This window comes from Rana temporaria, chromosome 6, assembly GCF_905171775.1.
Source record: "Rana temporaria chromosome 6, aRanTem1.1, whole genome shotgun sequence".
Classification (NCBI taxonomy): Eukaryota; Metazoa; Chordata; class Amphibia; order Anura; family Ranidae; genus Rana; species Rana temporaria.
This window is the reverse complement of record NC_053494.1, coordinates 11,975,946-11,992,794: the sequence shown is the minus strand read 5'-3', so window position 1 is coordinate 11,992,794 and position 16,849 is coordinate 11,975,946. Positions and strand designations below refer to the sequence as shown.

The 16,849-nt window shown below is 44.4% G+C and overlaps 1 protein-coding gene across 4 annotated transcripts; it reads right to left on the bottom strand.

The window, feature by feature from the left end:
- Window positions 1-689: 689 nt before the first annotated feature.
- Window positions 690-16,106, bottom strand: LOC120943096 (calcium-binding protein 5-like). 4 transcript variants are annotated; one of them, XM_040356207.1, is made up of 8 exons: window positions 14,981-16,106; window positions 11,146-12,444; window positions 8,478-8,624; window positions 6,390-6,420; window positions 3,617-3,760; window positions 1,968-2,077; window positions 1,024-1,171; window positions 690-947 (listed from the first exon to the last, which is right to left on the bottom strand). In XM_040356207.1, exons 3-8 carry the CDS (start codon window positions 8,535-8,537, stop codon window positions 922-924), a joined length of 519 nt encoding a protein of 172 aa, XP_040212141.1. In that variant the 5' UTR covers window positions 8,538-8,624; window positions 11,146-12,444; window positions 14,981-16,106; the 3' UTR covers window positions 690-921. The 4 variants fall into 4 exon arrangements, with proteins under 4 accessions (XP_040212141.1, XP_040212142.1, XP_040212139.1 ...); XM_040356208.1 differs by having other exon boundaries at window positions 11,146-11,364; XM_040356205.1 differs by lacking the exon at window positions 11,146-12,444.
- Between the last annotated feature and the right edge of the window lie 743 nt (window positions 16,107-16,849).

Sequence of the window (16,849 nt, the reverse complement as noted above, 5' to 3'; positions counted from 1 at the left end):
AGTAAAAAAAAAAAAAAAAAAAAAACTATCCCCTATATTGTAAACGCTATAAATGTTGCGCAAACCAATCGATAAACGCTTATTGCGATTTTTTTTACTAAAAATAGGTAGAAGAATACGTATCGGCCTAAACTGAGGTAAAAAAAAAAAATTATATATGTTTTTGGGGGATATTTATTATAGCAAAAAGTAAAAAATATTGCATTTTTTTCAAAATTGTCGCTCTATTTTTGTTTATAGCGCAAAAAATAAAAACCGCAGAGGTGATCAAATACCACCAAAAGAAAGCTCTATTTGTGGGGGAAAAAGGGCGCCAATTTTGTTTGGGAGCCACGTCGCACGACCGCGCAATTGTCTGTTAAAACGACGCAGTGCCGAATTGTAAAAACCCCTTGGGTCATTTAGCAGCATATTGGTCCGGTCCTTAAGTGATTAACATAAAAACACGCCGCCCTGTTCATCATTTGAATTAGGCGCGCTTAGGCCGGCCCATTTACGCTACGCCGCCGTAACTTAGGAGGCAAGTGCTTTGTGAATACAGCACTTGCCTCGCTGACTTACGGCGGCGTAGCGTATATGCGATACGCTACGCCGCCTCAAAATTAAGCCAGTCTATCTGAATCTGGCTATTAGATATTTAGATATATATATATTTATACATATTAAAATAATCCACATACAGGCAAAAATCTACAAAAATCAACTTTATTGATACACAAAAGCTCTTGGATATCTATGAATGGATGTCATAGACGGGGGGATGAATATCATACATAACACATGTAGATGGGTTCTTATTGTGGCCTAGATTATGAGATGAGTTGAGTTCAGACATTCTGCGCAACGTCCACCTTCTTCTCGAGGACGGTCGGCAACGTCGGTCACACGCGGCATTCATATCAGGCAGAGAAAGGTGAAAGGTCAGCGTGACATCATCCGGACAAACTCTGCGGAGGGAGGGAATAGAGTCAAAAGAAGTCTGGAGAAGGTGTCGGGGGTTGGAGTCCGGGACGAAGAGCTTACCTTCAAAGTCCACCGTCCCGTCGCCGTTCAGATCGGCTTCTCTCACTACGTCAGCAATTTCATTATTGGTCAGCTTCTCTCCTAGAAGCCTTTGCATGGCTTGCTGGAGCTCCTCCAAGGTGATCTCCCCATCTCCATTCGCATCAAACTGGGAAGAGACAAGAAAATTCAATCTGATTGTACAATCTCTGAGGGCCATATTTTGGTACATCTCCGGCGGGGTAACGTATCTCCTTTACGTTACTCCGCCGCAAGTTTAACGGGCAAGGGCCTGATTCCCAAACCACTTACCTGTAAACTTGCGGCGGCGTAGCGTAAAGTCCACCCGTGGAAGCACTCCTAATTCAAATGATCCTGGTAGGGGGCGTGGATCATTTAAATTAGGCGATCGTACTGCGCATGCTCCGTCGGGTAAATTACCCGACGTGCATTGCGCTAAATGACGTCTCACGGACGTCATTTGTTTTGACGGTAACGTAAATGGCGTCCATCGCCATTCACAGACGACTTACGCAAACGACGTTAAATTTTCAAATTTCGACGCGGGAACGACGGCCATACTTAACATTGAGTACGCCACCTAGGGGGCATCTTTATCTTTACGCCGCGTATCGCTTACGGAAACGACGTAAAAACACTACGACGGGCAAGCGTACGTTAGAGAATCGGCGTGACTAGTCATTTGCATGTTCTACGCTGACCGCAAAGGAAACGCCACCTAGCGGTCAGCGTAGATATTGCAGCCTAAGATACAATGGCGCTGGCCGTCGTATCTTAGGCATGTTTAAGTGTATCTCAGTTTGAGAATACACTAAAACATACGACGGCCTTAGAATCGGACTTACGTCGGCGTATCTCTGATACGCCGGCGTAAATTCTTTGAGAATATGGCCCAGTATCTGCATTAGACGTTCTGTACATTCCGGTCCATAAAAGCTTCTCACCTCTTTGAAGGCGTCTCGGAGTTCCTTCACCCCGATCATCCCCGCCGTCTCCTCCAGCAGCTTTGGAGTCATCAGATCCACAAAGTCTTGGAAGTCCACCCGACCACCAACTGTGGAGGAAGAAGGTCACATTAGACATGGGCACTGCTGAAAAATCTCTTTGTTTTCAGGTTTTTCAGGTCATTTGTTATGATTGCAATTTGTAAATTCGTAAATTTAGTAAATTTTGCATCGGAACCTTGCCTCAGCGTGCATGCATGGTTTCAAGGAAGCCTACCGTATTTTCCGGCGTATAAGACGACCTTTTGCATCTAAAGTAATGCCCCAAAAGTCGGGGGTCGTCTTATACGCCGGGTACCTGTTGTCAGAGGGTGTCAGACGGCGGCCATCCATTATTCAAAAGCCACGCCTCCTCCTCAGACTGTCCCGTGATAGGAGGAACACTAATCTTCCCAGCAAAGCCTCTGTTCAGTGTTCCGCCTATCACGGATGTCCTCTCATCCTCGGCCTCGGGCGAGGACGAGAAGACATTCGTGATAGGCGGAACACTATCCTTGCAGCCTTATCAGTGCAGCCTATCAGTGCCACCTCATCAGTGCCCATCAGTGCTGCCTATCAGTGCAGCCTATCAGTGCCCATCAGTTCAGCTTATCAGTGCCGCCTATAAATGCCTATCAGTGTCGCCTATCAGTGCAACCTCATCAGTGCCCAACAGTGCCCACCAGTGCCACCTCATCAGTGCTCACCAGTGCTGCCTAACAGTGTCCATCAATTCAGCTTATCAGTGCCCATTGGTGCAGCCTATCAGTGCCCATCAGTTCTGTCTAACAGTGTCCATCAGTAGACACTGCCCTGATGGGCCAGCATTTGGCGCATTATAAATCCATTAAATCAATCAGTGCCACCTCATCAGTGCCCATCAGTGCTGCCTAACTGTATCCATCAGTTCAGCTTGTCAGTGCCCATTAGTGCAGCCTATCAGTGCCCATCAGTGCCACCTCATTAGTGCCCACCAGTGTTGCCTATCAGTGTCCATCAGTGCAGCCTATCAGTGCCCATTAGTGCCACATTATCAGTGCCCATCAGTGCAGCCTATCAGTGCCTATTAGTGCCACCTCATCAGTGCCCATCAGTTAAGCTTATCAGTGCCCATCAGTGCAGCCTAACAGTGCCCATAAGTGCCACCACATCAGTGCTCATCAGTGCCGCCTATCAGTGCCCATCAGTGCCCATTAATACAACCTTATCAGTGCCTATTAGTGCCCATCAATACAGCCTTATCAGTGCACATCAGTGAAGAAGAAAATTATTTTGCAAAATGTTATAACAAAAACGAAGGGGGGGGGGGGGTGAATAAATACAACCAAAAAAAAGCTCTAAAAATGATAAGCATGTAATTTGGGTACAGGGGTGCACGAGCGGGCAATTTACAGGGCAACAGCGCTGAAAGCTACAAATTGGCCTAGTCAGGAAGGGGGTGAAAGTGCCCGGGATTGAAGTGGTTTAAAATGTCATTATCATATTAATGGGGGGGGGGGCAGGGAAGACAAAATAGAAGCCAATTAAACTAAATTTACACCTTTAAAGCATGCCCCCGAGTAGGAGGCGTCTGTACAATGCCCCGCCCCCCCCCCCCCCCCAGCACTCACGGTTCATGTTGATTTGCTGCGATAACTCGATGAGCTCCATCTCCGTCGGCATGTATCCCATAATCCTCATCAGGTTGCCGAGGTCCTTGCAGGTGATGAAGCCATCTTTGTCCTTGTCAAACTCTACAAAGGCATCACGGAGCTCTACAGAGGGCAAAAGAGAGATGGTGAGGCCCCCCTTACTTCAACTGTCCCCATCAGAGTGCCCCCTTACATCAAGATCCCCATCAGAGGGCCCCCTTACATCAAGATCCATATCAGAGTCCCCCTTACATCAAGATCCCTATCAGAGTCCCCCTTACATCAAGATCCATATCAGAGTCCCCCTTACATCAAGATCCCTATCAGAGTCCCCCTTACATCAAGATCCCCATCAGAGTGCCCCCTTACATCAAGATCCCCATCAGAGGGCCCCCTTACATCAAGATCCCCATCAGAGTGCCAACTTACATCAAGATCCCCATCAGAGGGCCCCCTTAAATAAAGATCCTCATCAGAGGGCCCCCTTAAATCAAGATCCCCATCAGAGGGCCCCCTTAAATCAAGATCATCATCAGAGGGCCCCCTTAAATAAAGATCCTCATCAGAGGGCCCCCTTAAATCAAGATCCTCATCAGAGTGCCCCCTTACATCAAGATCCCCATCAGAGTGCCACCTTACATCACGATCCCCATCAGAGGGCCCCCTTAAATAAAGATTCTCATCAGAGGGCCCCCTTAAATCAAGATCCCCATCAGAGGCCCCCCTTACTTCAACTGTCCCCATCAGAGTGCCCCCTTACATCAAGATCTCCATCAGAGTGCCCCCTTACATCAAGATCCCCATCAGAGGCCCCTCTTACTTCAACTGTCCCAATCAGAGGGCCCCCTTACATCAAGATCCCTATCAGAAGCCCCCTTACATCAAGATCCCTATCAGAGGCCCCCTTACATCAAGATCCCCATCAGAGGCCCCCTTACATCAAGATCTCCATCAGAGTGGCCCCCTTACATCAACTGTCCCCATCAGAGTACATAAGGTGTCCCCATCAGAGTGTCTCCTTACATCAACTTTCCCCGTCCACCTTATGTCAACTGTCCCCTTCGGAGTCCCCCTTACATCAAATGTCCCTATCAGCATGCCCCCTTACATGAACTGTCCCCTTCAAAGTCCCCCTTTTGTCGACTGTCCCCATCAGATTCCCCCTTACATCAACTGTTCCCATTAGAGTCCCCCTTACATTAACTGTCCCCATCAGAGTCCCCCTTACATTAACTGTTCCCATCAGAGTCCCCCTTACATCAAGATCCCCATCAGAGTGCCCCCTTACATCAAGATCCCCATCAGAGTCCCCATCAGAGTGCATAAGGTGTCCCAATCAGAGTGTCCCTTTACATCAACTTTCCCCATCAGAGTCCCCTTTATGTCAACTGTCCCCTTCAGAGTCCCCCTTGTGTCAACTGTCCCCTTCAGAGTCCCCCATTACATCATGTACCACCATCACAGCGCTCTCTTACATCAATTTCCCCCCCATAAGATTGGCTCATTGATCAGTGGATGCACCCTCAGAGACCTGGGGGGGGGGGGCTCAACTAAAATCTGAGGTGGGGGGGCACTGTCCACCCCAGCACCGCCCCCTAGATCCGATCCTCGTGTGATCGGATCCTAAAGGTTTGAATTTATCAGGCTTGAGACACTTTAAAGGAGTAGTCAATAAGGTGCACAATGGGCAAGCTGCCATTCACCCACTACAGCCAATCAGAAACTGTTTTTTATTGGCCTATCAACAAGCTGCCATAGCTCCCATTCTATCCCGTGTGGCCAACGCATGGGGTATACAGTGGGGGCTGGATTCAGTAAGAATCGCCTATCTTTAGGCGGGCGTAGCGTATCTCATATACGCTACGCCGCCGTAACTTTGAGAGGCGAGTCCCGTATTCTGAAAGAGTTTGCGCTCTGAGTTACGGCGGCGTATCGTAAATGTCCTGGCGTAAGCGCGACTAATTCAAATTGTGAAGAGGTGGGCGTGTTTTATGTTAATAAAGCATGGCCCCACGTAAATGACGTTTCTAACGAACGGCGCATGCGCCGTCCGTGAACGTATCCCAGTGCGCATGCTCCTAATCACGTCGCAAATAGTCAATGCTTTCGACGTGAACGTAACTTACGCAAAGCCCTATTCGCGAACGACTTACGCAAACGACGGAAAATTTGACGCTGTCCCGACGTCCATACTTAACATTGGCTACGCCTCATATAGCAGGGGTAACTTTACGCCGGAAAAAGCCTTACGTAAACGACGTAAAAAAATCCGACGGGCGCACGTGCGTTTCTGAATCGGCGTATCTAGCTCATTTGCATATTCTACGCGGAAATCAACGGAAGCGCCACCTAGCGGCCAGCGTAAATATGCACCCTAAGATACAACGGCGTAGGAGACTTACGTCGTATCTTAGCAACATTTAAGCGTATGTCAATTTGAGCATACGCTTAAAGATACGACGGCGCGGATTCGGACTTACGACGGGCGTATCTACTGATAACGCCCGTCGTAAGTCTTTCTGAATCTAGCCCTATGTGTGTGTGTTGCCAATGGCATAGCATGCAGCCCAGGGCATACACTATATACAGTAGATGTTAATGCCTCTGCACTAGAGCACGCCGCAGTGCACGCTCCAAGAATAGTGCCATTTATCATACATGGAAGGATATGGACCCCCACGTTGGCCGGCTGCTGTAATGAAACACGCCTTGAAAATCTAAAGGGAACATAACCAGCAGAAATTATTTCTACCTTCAATCTCGTCTGTTCCCAACTCCCGATACTGTGAAAAAAAGAGAAAAGAGCGAGTGAGAAAAGGAAGGCGGATCACCGCACACAGACATTCATCGATCTCAGGATATGAAGATTGCTACAAAGTTTACAGCTCCTCCCACCAGCTCTGCAATGCGCAGAAACGCAGCGCCAAAGATAAAACGTTCTTCTTATTCCATCTAGCCGATCTTGTTTTTAAAATAAGCGTTTGTTCCTTACTTCTTTCCTTTAGACTGTAAGCTCTTTTGGCAAAAGCCCCCATATATATACAGTATGTCACAAAAGTCAGTACACCCCTCACATTTTTGTAAATCTTTTCTTCTATCTTTTCGTGTGACGACACTGAAGAAATGACACTTTGCTACAATGTTGTGTAGTGAGTGTACAGCTTGTATAACGGTGTAAAATAACAGTGTAAAATCACTTAGGGGTGTACTCACTTTTGTTGCCAGCGGTTTAGACATGAACGGCTGTGTGTTGAGTTATTTTGAGGGGACCGCAAATGTACACTGTTATACAAGCTGTACACTCACTACACAACATTGTAGCAAAGTGTCATTTCTTCAGTGTTGTCACATGAAAAGATAGAAGAAAATATCTACAAAAATGTGAGGGGTGTACTTACTTTTGTGAGATATTGTATATTATGGGGTAGATCCACAAAAGAATTACGCCGGCGTATCTCTTGATACGCCGCATAATTTCAAATTTTGCGCGTTGTATCTTTGTTTTGTATCTACAAAACAAGATACGACTGCATCTCGGATCGATCCGACAGGCATACGTCTTAGTACGCCGTCGGATCTCAGGTGCATTTTTTCGGCAGCCGCTGGGTGCCGTTTCCGTAGATTTCCGCGTCGAGTATGCAAATTAGCTAGTAACGGCGATCCACGGACGTACGCCCGGCCGGTGCTTTTTTTTACGTCGTTTGCGTTCGGCTTTTTCCGGCGTATAGTTACCCCTGGCGTACTCAATGTTAAGTATGGCCGTCGTTCCCGCCAGGCATTTTGAATTTTTTACGTTGTTTGCGTAAGTCGTTCGCTAATAGGGATTTGCGTAGAATGACGTCACCGTCGTAAGCATTGGCTTGTTCCGGTTTTAATTTCAAGCATGCGCACTGGGATACCCCCACGGACGGCGCATGCGCCGTACAAAAAAAACGTTGTTTACGTCGGGTCACGACGTATTTACATAAAACACGCCCCCATCACATCCATTTAAATTCCGCGCCCTTACGCCGCCAAAGATACACTACGCCACCGTAACTTACGGCGCAAATTCCAAAAAAATAAAATAAGTTATGGCGGCGTAGTGTATCTTAGATACGCTACGCCCGGCGGATTAATACGCAGAGGTACGTGGATCTGCCCCTTTGTCTTTCTTGCAGCTTTGCGAACCACAACCGCCACGCACAATATGTTGGCTGTTACAGAAATTAAGTGTAATAAGAGTATAATAAAAATCATATATAAAGATAAATTAGAATGAATAAATGAATAAGTTTAGCCCCTCCGCGGCTTCCTCAGATTCTTCTTCCGGCCAACCCGATCCGCCTCCTGTCCTAATTGGCTGGGAGGAGAAGATGGAAGACAATAGTGAATATTGATTCTCTAGTGTCACAAGTGGGTGGATTTGGGGCGCAGTGCTCTGCGCCCTGAACCCAACCGTTTTCAAGCCAATTAGAGCCTCAGCCTCTAATCATGTGACTTAAAAAAAAAAAAGAAAATCATAGAAACCTATGAGTCTGGTGCCCCGCATACAAACTAGGGGGGGGCGGCGCCCCTTCTGGACTGGCCGCTTCAGCTGTTTAAACTAATAATAAATCTTAAAAAATTCAGAGGGGAGAGCAATTGATGGACAAATTGACGATTACAGGCAACACAGACAGTTCCTCTTTCAGACACTTCTGGAAAAGTCTTGTGTTCCTTACAATTTATTCCACCAACTCAAAGCCAACAGCTGACAGTTATAGTGACAGTTGTATAATTCTCATCTGAACTGGAATGATTTTCTATGGAGCAGTTTTTCATTTCAGACCCCATACAGGTAATATTGGCAGATACTCACCCCCTGCTTCTCCGCAATGCCCTTACGTAGGAAGATACAAGCTGGGCCAAATCCCTGCATGCCAGTGCCAAGGGTCAGGACCGGTAATGCCAACTCGGGGTCTGTTACAGCAAGCTTCCGGCGAAACCTCGACACCGCTCCTACCGCCTGGGAGAGAAGAGACAATACAGGGGTCAAGTCCTGGGGGGAAAAGTGTGGGAACTCCCACCCAAGATCCACTCCCCCACCAAAAAAAAAAAATGATACGCTCATATGTATAATTACTAAACCGCAAGTTCTTTCTAAATCCCGCGATAACTCGCGGCAGACCTCCGCAATGTCTCCTGGGAACAATGACAAAAGCTCCCAGGAGACATTGCGGCATCGAGGGAGTGACGGAAAACCCGCACACTACCCGATGAATCCATATACAGGAAGCGGCCAGTAACATAAAGGATTACTAAGGTTTGCCTGCCCCTGACAGTGACTCGAGCTGGGCATCGCCGCTTAGTCAAGGATTGGCTCGGTCGGCTCGGCTGCTCTGGTCCTGCAAAGGGAACTGCGTTCCTGCTGTGAAAAAAGTGCAGGAACTCCGTTCCCACACGTTCCCGCAGGACTTGAGCCCTGAGACAATAAATGTAAATGTAGAGAGATAGAAAGATAGATGAAAGGTGGAAAAAATAGTTAGATAGATAGAGTGCAAACTATTGGGACTATATACTGTAAATCCTGTATTATAATAATATATAGATAGACAATGGAAAGATTATAGACAATGGAAAGAGATAGATAGATAGATAGATAGATAGATAGATAGATAGATAGATAGATAGATAGATAGATAGATAGATTAAAAAAAAAAACATGATGAACTATCACGGTACAATAGAGAAATTTGTACACTAAAATCCATAGAGTAAGGTTCAACCGTCTGTGTTACTATTAGTGTCAATTGGTTGACGCGTTTCGCATTTCTGCTTCTTCAATAAAACATTGAGAAATACTAAGGGCCAGATCCACATACAATTGCACTTGCGGCGCGTATCAGAGATACGCTACGCCGCTGTACCTTACCTGGCGGAATTTCGAATCCTCAACGATTTTGCGCCGTAAGTGTATTTCTGGCGGCGGAATTCAAATCGGCGGGTAGGGGGCGGGTTTCATTTAAATGAAGCGGGTCCCCGCGCCGAATGAACTGCGCATGCGTCGTCCAGAAATTTCCCGCCGTGCAACAACGTCATTTTTTGAACTTAGACGTGAGTTACGTCCATCCCTATTCACGGATGACTTACGCAAAAAAAAAAAAATTCAAATTTCGACGTGGGAACGACGGCCATACTTTAACATGGCAAGTCTATCAATACGCCGCAAAATACCAGCTTTAACTATACCCCGGAAAAAGCCGACTACAGACGACGTTAGAAAATGCGGCGGCCGCGCGTACGTTCGTGGATCATGGTAAATCGCTAATTTGCATACCCGACGCGGAAAACGACACAAACTCCACCCACTTCGGATCGTAGGTGCCGAAGTATTGCATCTAAGATCCGAAGGCATACGAAGCCGTACGCCTGTCGGATCGAACCCAGATGCCATCGTATCTTGGTTTGAGGATTCAAACTAAAGATACGACGCTGGAAATTTGAAAATACGCCGGCGTATCGGTAGATACGCCGGCGTACTCGCTCTGTGGATCTGGCCCTTAGCGTACAAATTCCTCTATGGTACGGTGATAGTTCATCATGTTGGTTCATTTTTTTCTAAATTCTATATAGGATGATGTTCCCCCATAGCCTATTTTTTCACTTTATATAGATAGATTGATCGATAGATGGAGTGCTGCACAAACTTTTCCAATTTTATAAACTCTGTTATAATTATAGATAGATAGATAGATAGATAGATAGATAGATAGATAGATAGATAGATAGATAGATAGATAGATAGATGAAAGGTGGAAAATTAGATAGATAGATACATAAATGGAGTGCTGCACAAACCTTTCCATCTTTATAAACGTTATTATAATTATATTTATAGATAGATATGCAGTATATTATACATTATACATGTCATACACAGGTATTTTTTGAAAGATTCTTTTTTAGATAGATTATTTTTGAAGGGTAGATAGATAGATCACACATCAATCTCTCACACATGAATGTATCCGGCACCGATATGGTAACAGTCGGCCATGTCCCCCTACAATTCAAGAACATTCCTTAATTTATCTACCTCTAAACATACGATGTCCTTCATGTCCTAACCTATGAAAATCTCCCAATATATTGAATATATGTATTATGTGTGGAGTTGCACCTTTATACCATCTATTGTGGAAGGAAGAGATATCTATTATATCTATTATATTAGAATTATATTTATAAAGTTTTAGTTATAGTTTTGTTCATGCTGTATATTCTGATACATGAGATGACATTTTGTTATCTATAAAAGTAATTAAATAAAACATTTTAAGGGTTTGTTTATAATAATAAACATGAGAGGTAGGAAAACCAGGCTCCCAGTGACCAATCAGATCCTTTCTTTCATTTTCCCAAAGAGCACCAGATAAACCTGACTGGTCAACAAGGTAAACAACTAATTTTCCTTCAAATTTATTTTCCTGTCTTTTTTAAAAACAGCCTGCATAGCACCAAAAACACTCAACGAGATTGTCACCCACCTTTTTCCCGGAACTTGAACCCTTCTTCCCTACACGGGATCGCCCAACAAGAATCAAAAGACAGAAAACAGAATGCAGACAGTTCGGTGAGCAATGGAGCTACAAGGGTAGAGCAGCGTTGGGTGATGAAGGTCTCTCAAGGGTCAGCCTTTTTTTCCGAAGGATGAGGAAGAACGTTGAAGAAGACACAACGAAGGACAAGGGTACGGACCGCGTACTCTAAACAATAAGATCAGTTGATTAAAAAAAGGCTATGATAGAGGTAGATGTTGACATGGACAAGAGAGGAGCGTAGATGATGGACGCCACAGGAGCTATGGGAGTGGATTGGTTTTAGAGATCACCAGAAAGAGGATAAGACAGATTATATCACATGCCTCCTCTCGGACTCTAAACATCTGCTGAATTAAGAGCCCCCCCCTTCTGCCGGGACATCTGGTGAATCAGTTTGGGATATGGAAACAGCAGTTGGGCTCCAGTAATATTAGCCGCCTGCTCTTAAATGTATGGGCTAGTCCATTCATTTAATGTCTTCTTATACCGGTGGGATGTCCTTGTCTTGATTTTCATCCGGCTCTTCGGGGTTCTAAGGCCAACCAGAGGAGGCTTCTAGAGATAGCAGACTTATATTATCCAGCTCTTCAAGGTTCTGAGGCCAACCAGAGGAGGCTTCTAGAGATATCAGACTTATATTATCCGGCTCTTCAAGGTTATAAGGCCAACCAGAGGAGGCTTCTAGAGATATCAGACTTATATTATCCGGCTCTTCAAGGTTCTAAGGCCAACCAGAGGAGGCTTCTAGAGATATCAGACTTATATTATCCGGCTCTTTAAGGTTCTAAGGCCAACCAGAGGAGGCTTCTAGAGATATCAGACTTATATTATCCTGCTCTTTAAGGTTCTAAGGCCAACCAGAGGAGGCTTCTAGAGATATCAGACTTAAATTATCCGGCTCTTCAAGGTTCTGAGGCCAACCAGAGGAGGCTTCTAGAGATATCAGACTTATATTATCCAGCTCTTCAAGGTTCTAAGGCCAACCAGAGGAGGCTTCTAGAGATATCAGACTTATATTATCCGGCTCTTCAAGGCTCTAAGGCCAATCAGAAGAGGCTTCTAGAGATAACAGACATATTATCTGGCTCTTCAAGGTTCGAAGGCTAATCAGAGGAGGCTTCTAGAGATATCAGACTTATATTATCCAGCTCTTACGTCTTTGTTTACGTCGCGGTTTTTATCACCGTCCACAATGTGAGCTTTGATGGTCCTCGTGGTCACCTTCAACTCTATAAACACTCCACACTGGTCAAGAGGAGAAAGAAATAACTTTTTGGCATCTACAACACAGACTTTTGTAATGGCACCCTCCCTCCTGAATTAACAGCCACTCCTACTATTATCTACGACAACTGGTCTTCATGCCACACATGGTCATAGTCATGGTCATTATGCCACACCCCCCCCCCCCCATATACCCCTTATTTAATGTTGGTGGTGAAAGGTTTTACAAATGCTAAGCCTGAATGATACATACAACAAAAAGGCTGAGATACCGTTCAACAATCATAAAGCATCATTTTTATATAAAAGTCAACGTTTGCTGATGCCAATGAGTGCTAAAGGGTAGTCAAGTCAAGAAAAATTGGGACAATCCGAGTATTGAGACACTTTATTTCAGCAGAAATGAAGTTCCACAGGGGCCCCCTGTTGGCCAAACTATTAAATACAATGAACGAGGAAAATAAAGTTGTCTCATGACCCATAAAAACAAAACTTCATAAAAGTTCATAAGTTCTGTATTTTAAAACCACAAAAGCAGAGATTTGCATCTGGGAGTAATGAATGGAACGCTAAACTTGAACAATTTCCTTTTCCTCTTCACGTATCCTGTATTGCTTGAGAAATATATATTGCAGCTTGACTGATTTTCTGTTTTAAATATTTTATTGAATTTTATAATTATCAACAAGATTCCATTAATGGAACATGTACAATAATATAATAGAAATAGATATTCCATTAACAGAACATGTACAATAGTATAGTAGAAAAACATTTTGCATTTGAATTAATTTGAAACCCAATGAAATATAAAGAATGGAGTAATAAACCACAAAGAATATAACATAACCTATAACATTTGAATCTTCCATGCCTTCAAAAATCCTAAGAAGTATTATAAAGAGTCTTTATTCTTAAAGATATATAGGGCCAGATTCACAAAAGGGAGACAACGGCGTTTCTCCTGATATGCCGTCGTATCTCTGTTTCTATCTATGCGGCTGATTCATAGAATCAGTTACGCATAGATATCCATAAGATCCGACAGGTGTAATTGTTTTACACTGTCGGATCTTAGGATGCAGTACCGCGGCCGCCGCTGGGGGGAGTTTGCATCGTAAACCAGCGTCGGTTATGCAAATTAGGAGTTACGGCCATCCACGACGGATTTTCGCGTTCGCTACGTCGCCACCAGTCTAGTTTCCCGTCGCAAAGTTAGTCGTCGTTTTGGGTACCCTAACTTTAGTCAGCAATCGTATTGCTGTCTAAAGTATGGCCGTCGTTCCCGCGTCGAAATTTTAAATTTAACGTCGTTTGCGTAAAACGTCCGAGAATACGGAAGTACGCTACGCGCGTCGCCGTTTGAAAAAATGACGTCACGGCGCGCAAAGCACGACGGGAATTACGAAACGGAGCATGCGCAGCAGGTCCGGCGCGGGAGCGCGCCTAATTTAAATGGCACACGCCCATTTGAATTGGCCCACCTTGCGCCGGAGGCTGCCAGCGTAGTTTTCATCGCAAGTGCTTTGTGAATCAGGCACTTGCGATGAAAACTTGCGGCAGTGTAACGTATCTACGATACGTTACGCCGCCGCTCACCTACGTGAATCTGGCCCATAGTCCCTACCAGGACAACCTAATAGGACTTTGAAGGTACCACGCCAAAATCTAAAAATTGTTCATTTTATTTGTACAAAAAGCTTAAAAAGGTTAAAACAAGAAGACAACTTGACAATATGGGTTGTACAAATAAAATGAACAATTTGATGGGGTACATTTAAAGCCCTATTAGTTTGTATTGGTAGGGACTGTATATCTTTTAGTGCCACTTATTGGGGGACATAGTACATGTAAAACCATGTGAACATGGTAGCAGTTGCAGTCTGTAAGTCCCGTTCCCATTTTTTTTCTATAGCGTATTCATCTTTAGTTCTTAAAGCAAAAGGATGGCCAGGTGAAGAATGGAATCCAAAATGCCAATGTGAAGGTTCTCGTCTATCCAGGTTATGGTTTAGCCAGTAGTAGAAGTCACTTTCAACTGGATTTATTTGGCAGAGTCGAAGAAATGTCTTGGATAAGCTCTAAAAGGTTATCAACATTCCAGAACAAGTCCGGTTGAAGGTGACCAACTCCTATTTTTTTCCAGTCTGTAGTCCCCTTCCCATTTTTTTCTATAGCGTATTCATCTTTAGTCTTAAAGCAAAAGGATGGCCAGGTGAAGAATGGAATCCAAAATGCCGGTCAAGGTTCTCGTCTATCCAGGTTAGGGTTGAGCCAGTAGTAGAAGTCACTTTCAACTGGATTTATTTGGCAGTGTCGAATAAATGTCTTGGATAAGCTCCAAAAGGTCATCAACATTACAGAACAAGTCCGGTTAAAGGTGACCAACTCCTATTAGCTAATGAAAACCAAAGCAGACCACTCTAAAAGGCGTCAACGTACCTTTGCAAGAAAGCATGGCAATTTAAATTCAAGGCATAGTAAACAATATTATGAACACAGAAATCATTTAAGAACCCAACATATACTATTTAACATTGAAGTTTACCATACTTACTTTTGAATTGACCTCTATGTGAAGGCTTTGGCCATGATTGCCCACATTACCCATCCTGCCAGTCACTCTTCTCCCCAGTAGAGAGCTTCCATAAAACAAGGCATAGTGATTGGCCTCTAGACTATAATCGTTGCATTCTTTGAGTATCTACCACATTCCGTAGCTCTAGGCTCTAACACGCGTTGTGGTCGGTGCTCTGAAGAACAAATGGAGATCGTGCATGTGAACATCATTAGTGAAAAGCCTTGTGCATCTGGTGGGGTCCGCTGGGTGACTCTATGGCAATTATATTCTGGAAGTGGGTGGAATTCATGCACATGAAAGTGACAAGTAAATTGGGACAGAGAGAACCGTGGAGGGGGAGAGTGACAGATGGGCACCCAGATCTATGCCGTCCAGGAGTTAAAGCTTGCAATGTTGGGATTAGAAGATGACTATTCGCAGTCCAATATAATAACTTAACTTGTCGAAGGAGATTACTGTGTCTCCCGTGTAACCGAAGGAAGCAGCTTGTAACCTTGTGCTAGTTAATTTGGCTTAATTCATGGTGTTTAAAGCTGGGGATTATAATTTTTTTTTATGCCTGGGCAGACGTGAGAATTAATGATGTCTCCCAAAGGAAATCAGCTAGTGGGTCACTACGGCGTGGTGTAGGCCAGTTTATCAGCATGGCCTGGGATTATCCAAACAAAATCTTGTGACCTGATTAATATTGATGTCAACATGTCACGGCAATGCCTAAAAATTCCAATCCTGTTTCATCTCACTGACCTTTTAGAAAACATTTATGGTCTGTATGAGCAAGAAGGAGGAACTCTGAGGGTCCGGGTTGTTACCGGACCTACAGAGGGTCCATTACAATCTCTTGATGGTCCTCATTACAGACCCTAGGCCTGGATAGGAGCGCTACATACTTTCTTGCCGAGGCCTCATAGACTAAAGTGGTCCAGACAGAAATAACAGTCACTTCTACAGCTGGGACCAGTGCGACATGGGTGCCCTGGCATTTTTGCTGGTGCACTTGGGAAACTGTGATGGACGTGCTAAAATGAAAATTGTATTTTGTGTTATGATTAGAATCACTGAAATGTTTCTCTTTCCTATATTCCTTATACTGTTTGTTTTTATACGCATTATGCATATGTATGTATGGGAATGATCAATACTGCTTATTTTCCTTGAGGATTTTATATCAGATATTGTTTTAAAGTTATGAACCCAGCATTGAAAATATGAAGAAGCAGATATTACATTGTAAAAGTTACCATTTGAAATGGAGAAACAAAAGGACATGTTATTAAGAGCAGATGTCCTCCCCCCCACTCTCCACTCTTCCTCTCACTCCGTCCCCCTCCCTTCTAGATTCCTCAGTTATAACAGGAAAGCCTTCCCCTCACTTGGAGCTTGTGTGAGTTTTGAAAGGAACTTTGAATCTTGTAACAAGAACTGTTTATGCTAAATACGAACTTCCCCTCCTTGTCTGCTTTACTGAGAGAACTTTTATGACACATGGATTTCCAAGAAGAACATGGAACAGGAAAAGACCCTTATATGGACTGACCAATGAGGGCTTCATGCCAAGGACAAGCCACACAGGGGGAGGGTAAACTGGGAGTAAAATGTATGATGTGAACCAATCAAATGCATGTATTTGTGATTCTGTGGTTTTAATAAAAGAGCCAGCAGGCTCTAGTCACTCCCTCTGTTGGGACTGAGCTGAGAAAAGGTGAGGATGTGAAATCTCTCTCTGGTTTGCATGCTCTCACCTTATTAATTTGAATCAAACGGCAGAATGGGTAATCCTGAGGTTGTATCAGGGCCTCATCCACATCAAAACCTACCCATTCACTGCAGGTAGTTACATGTGTA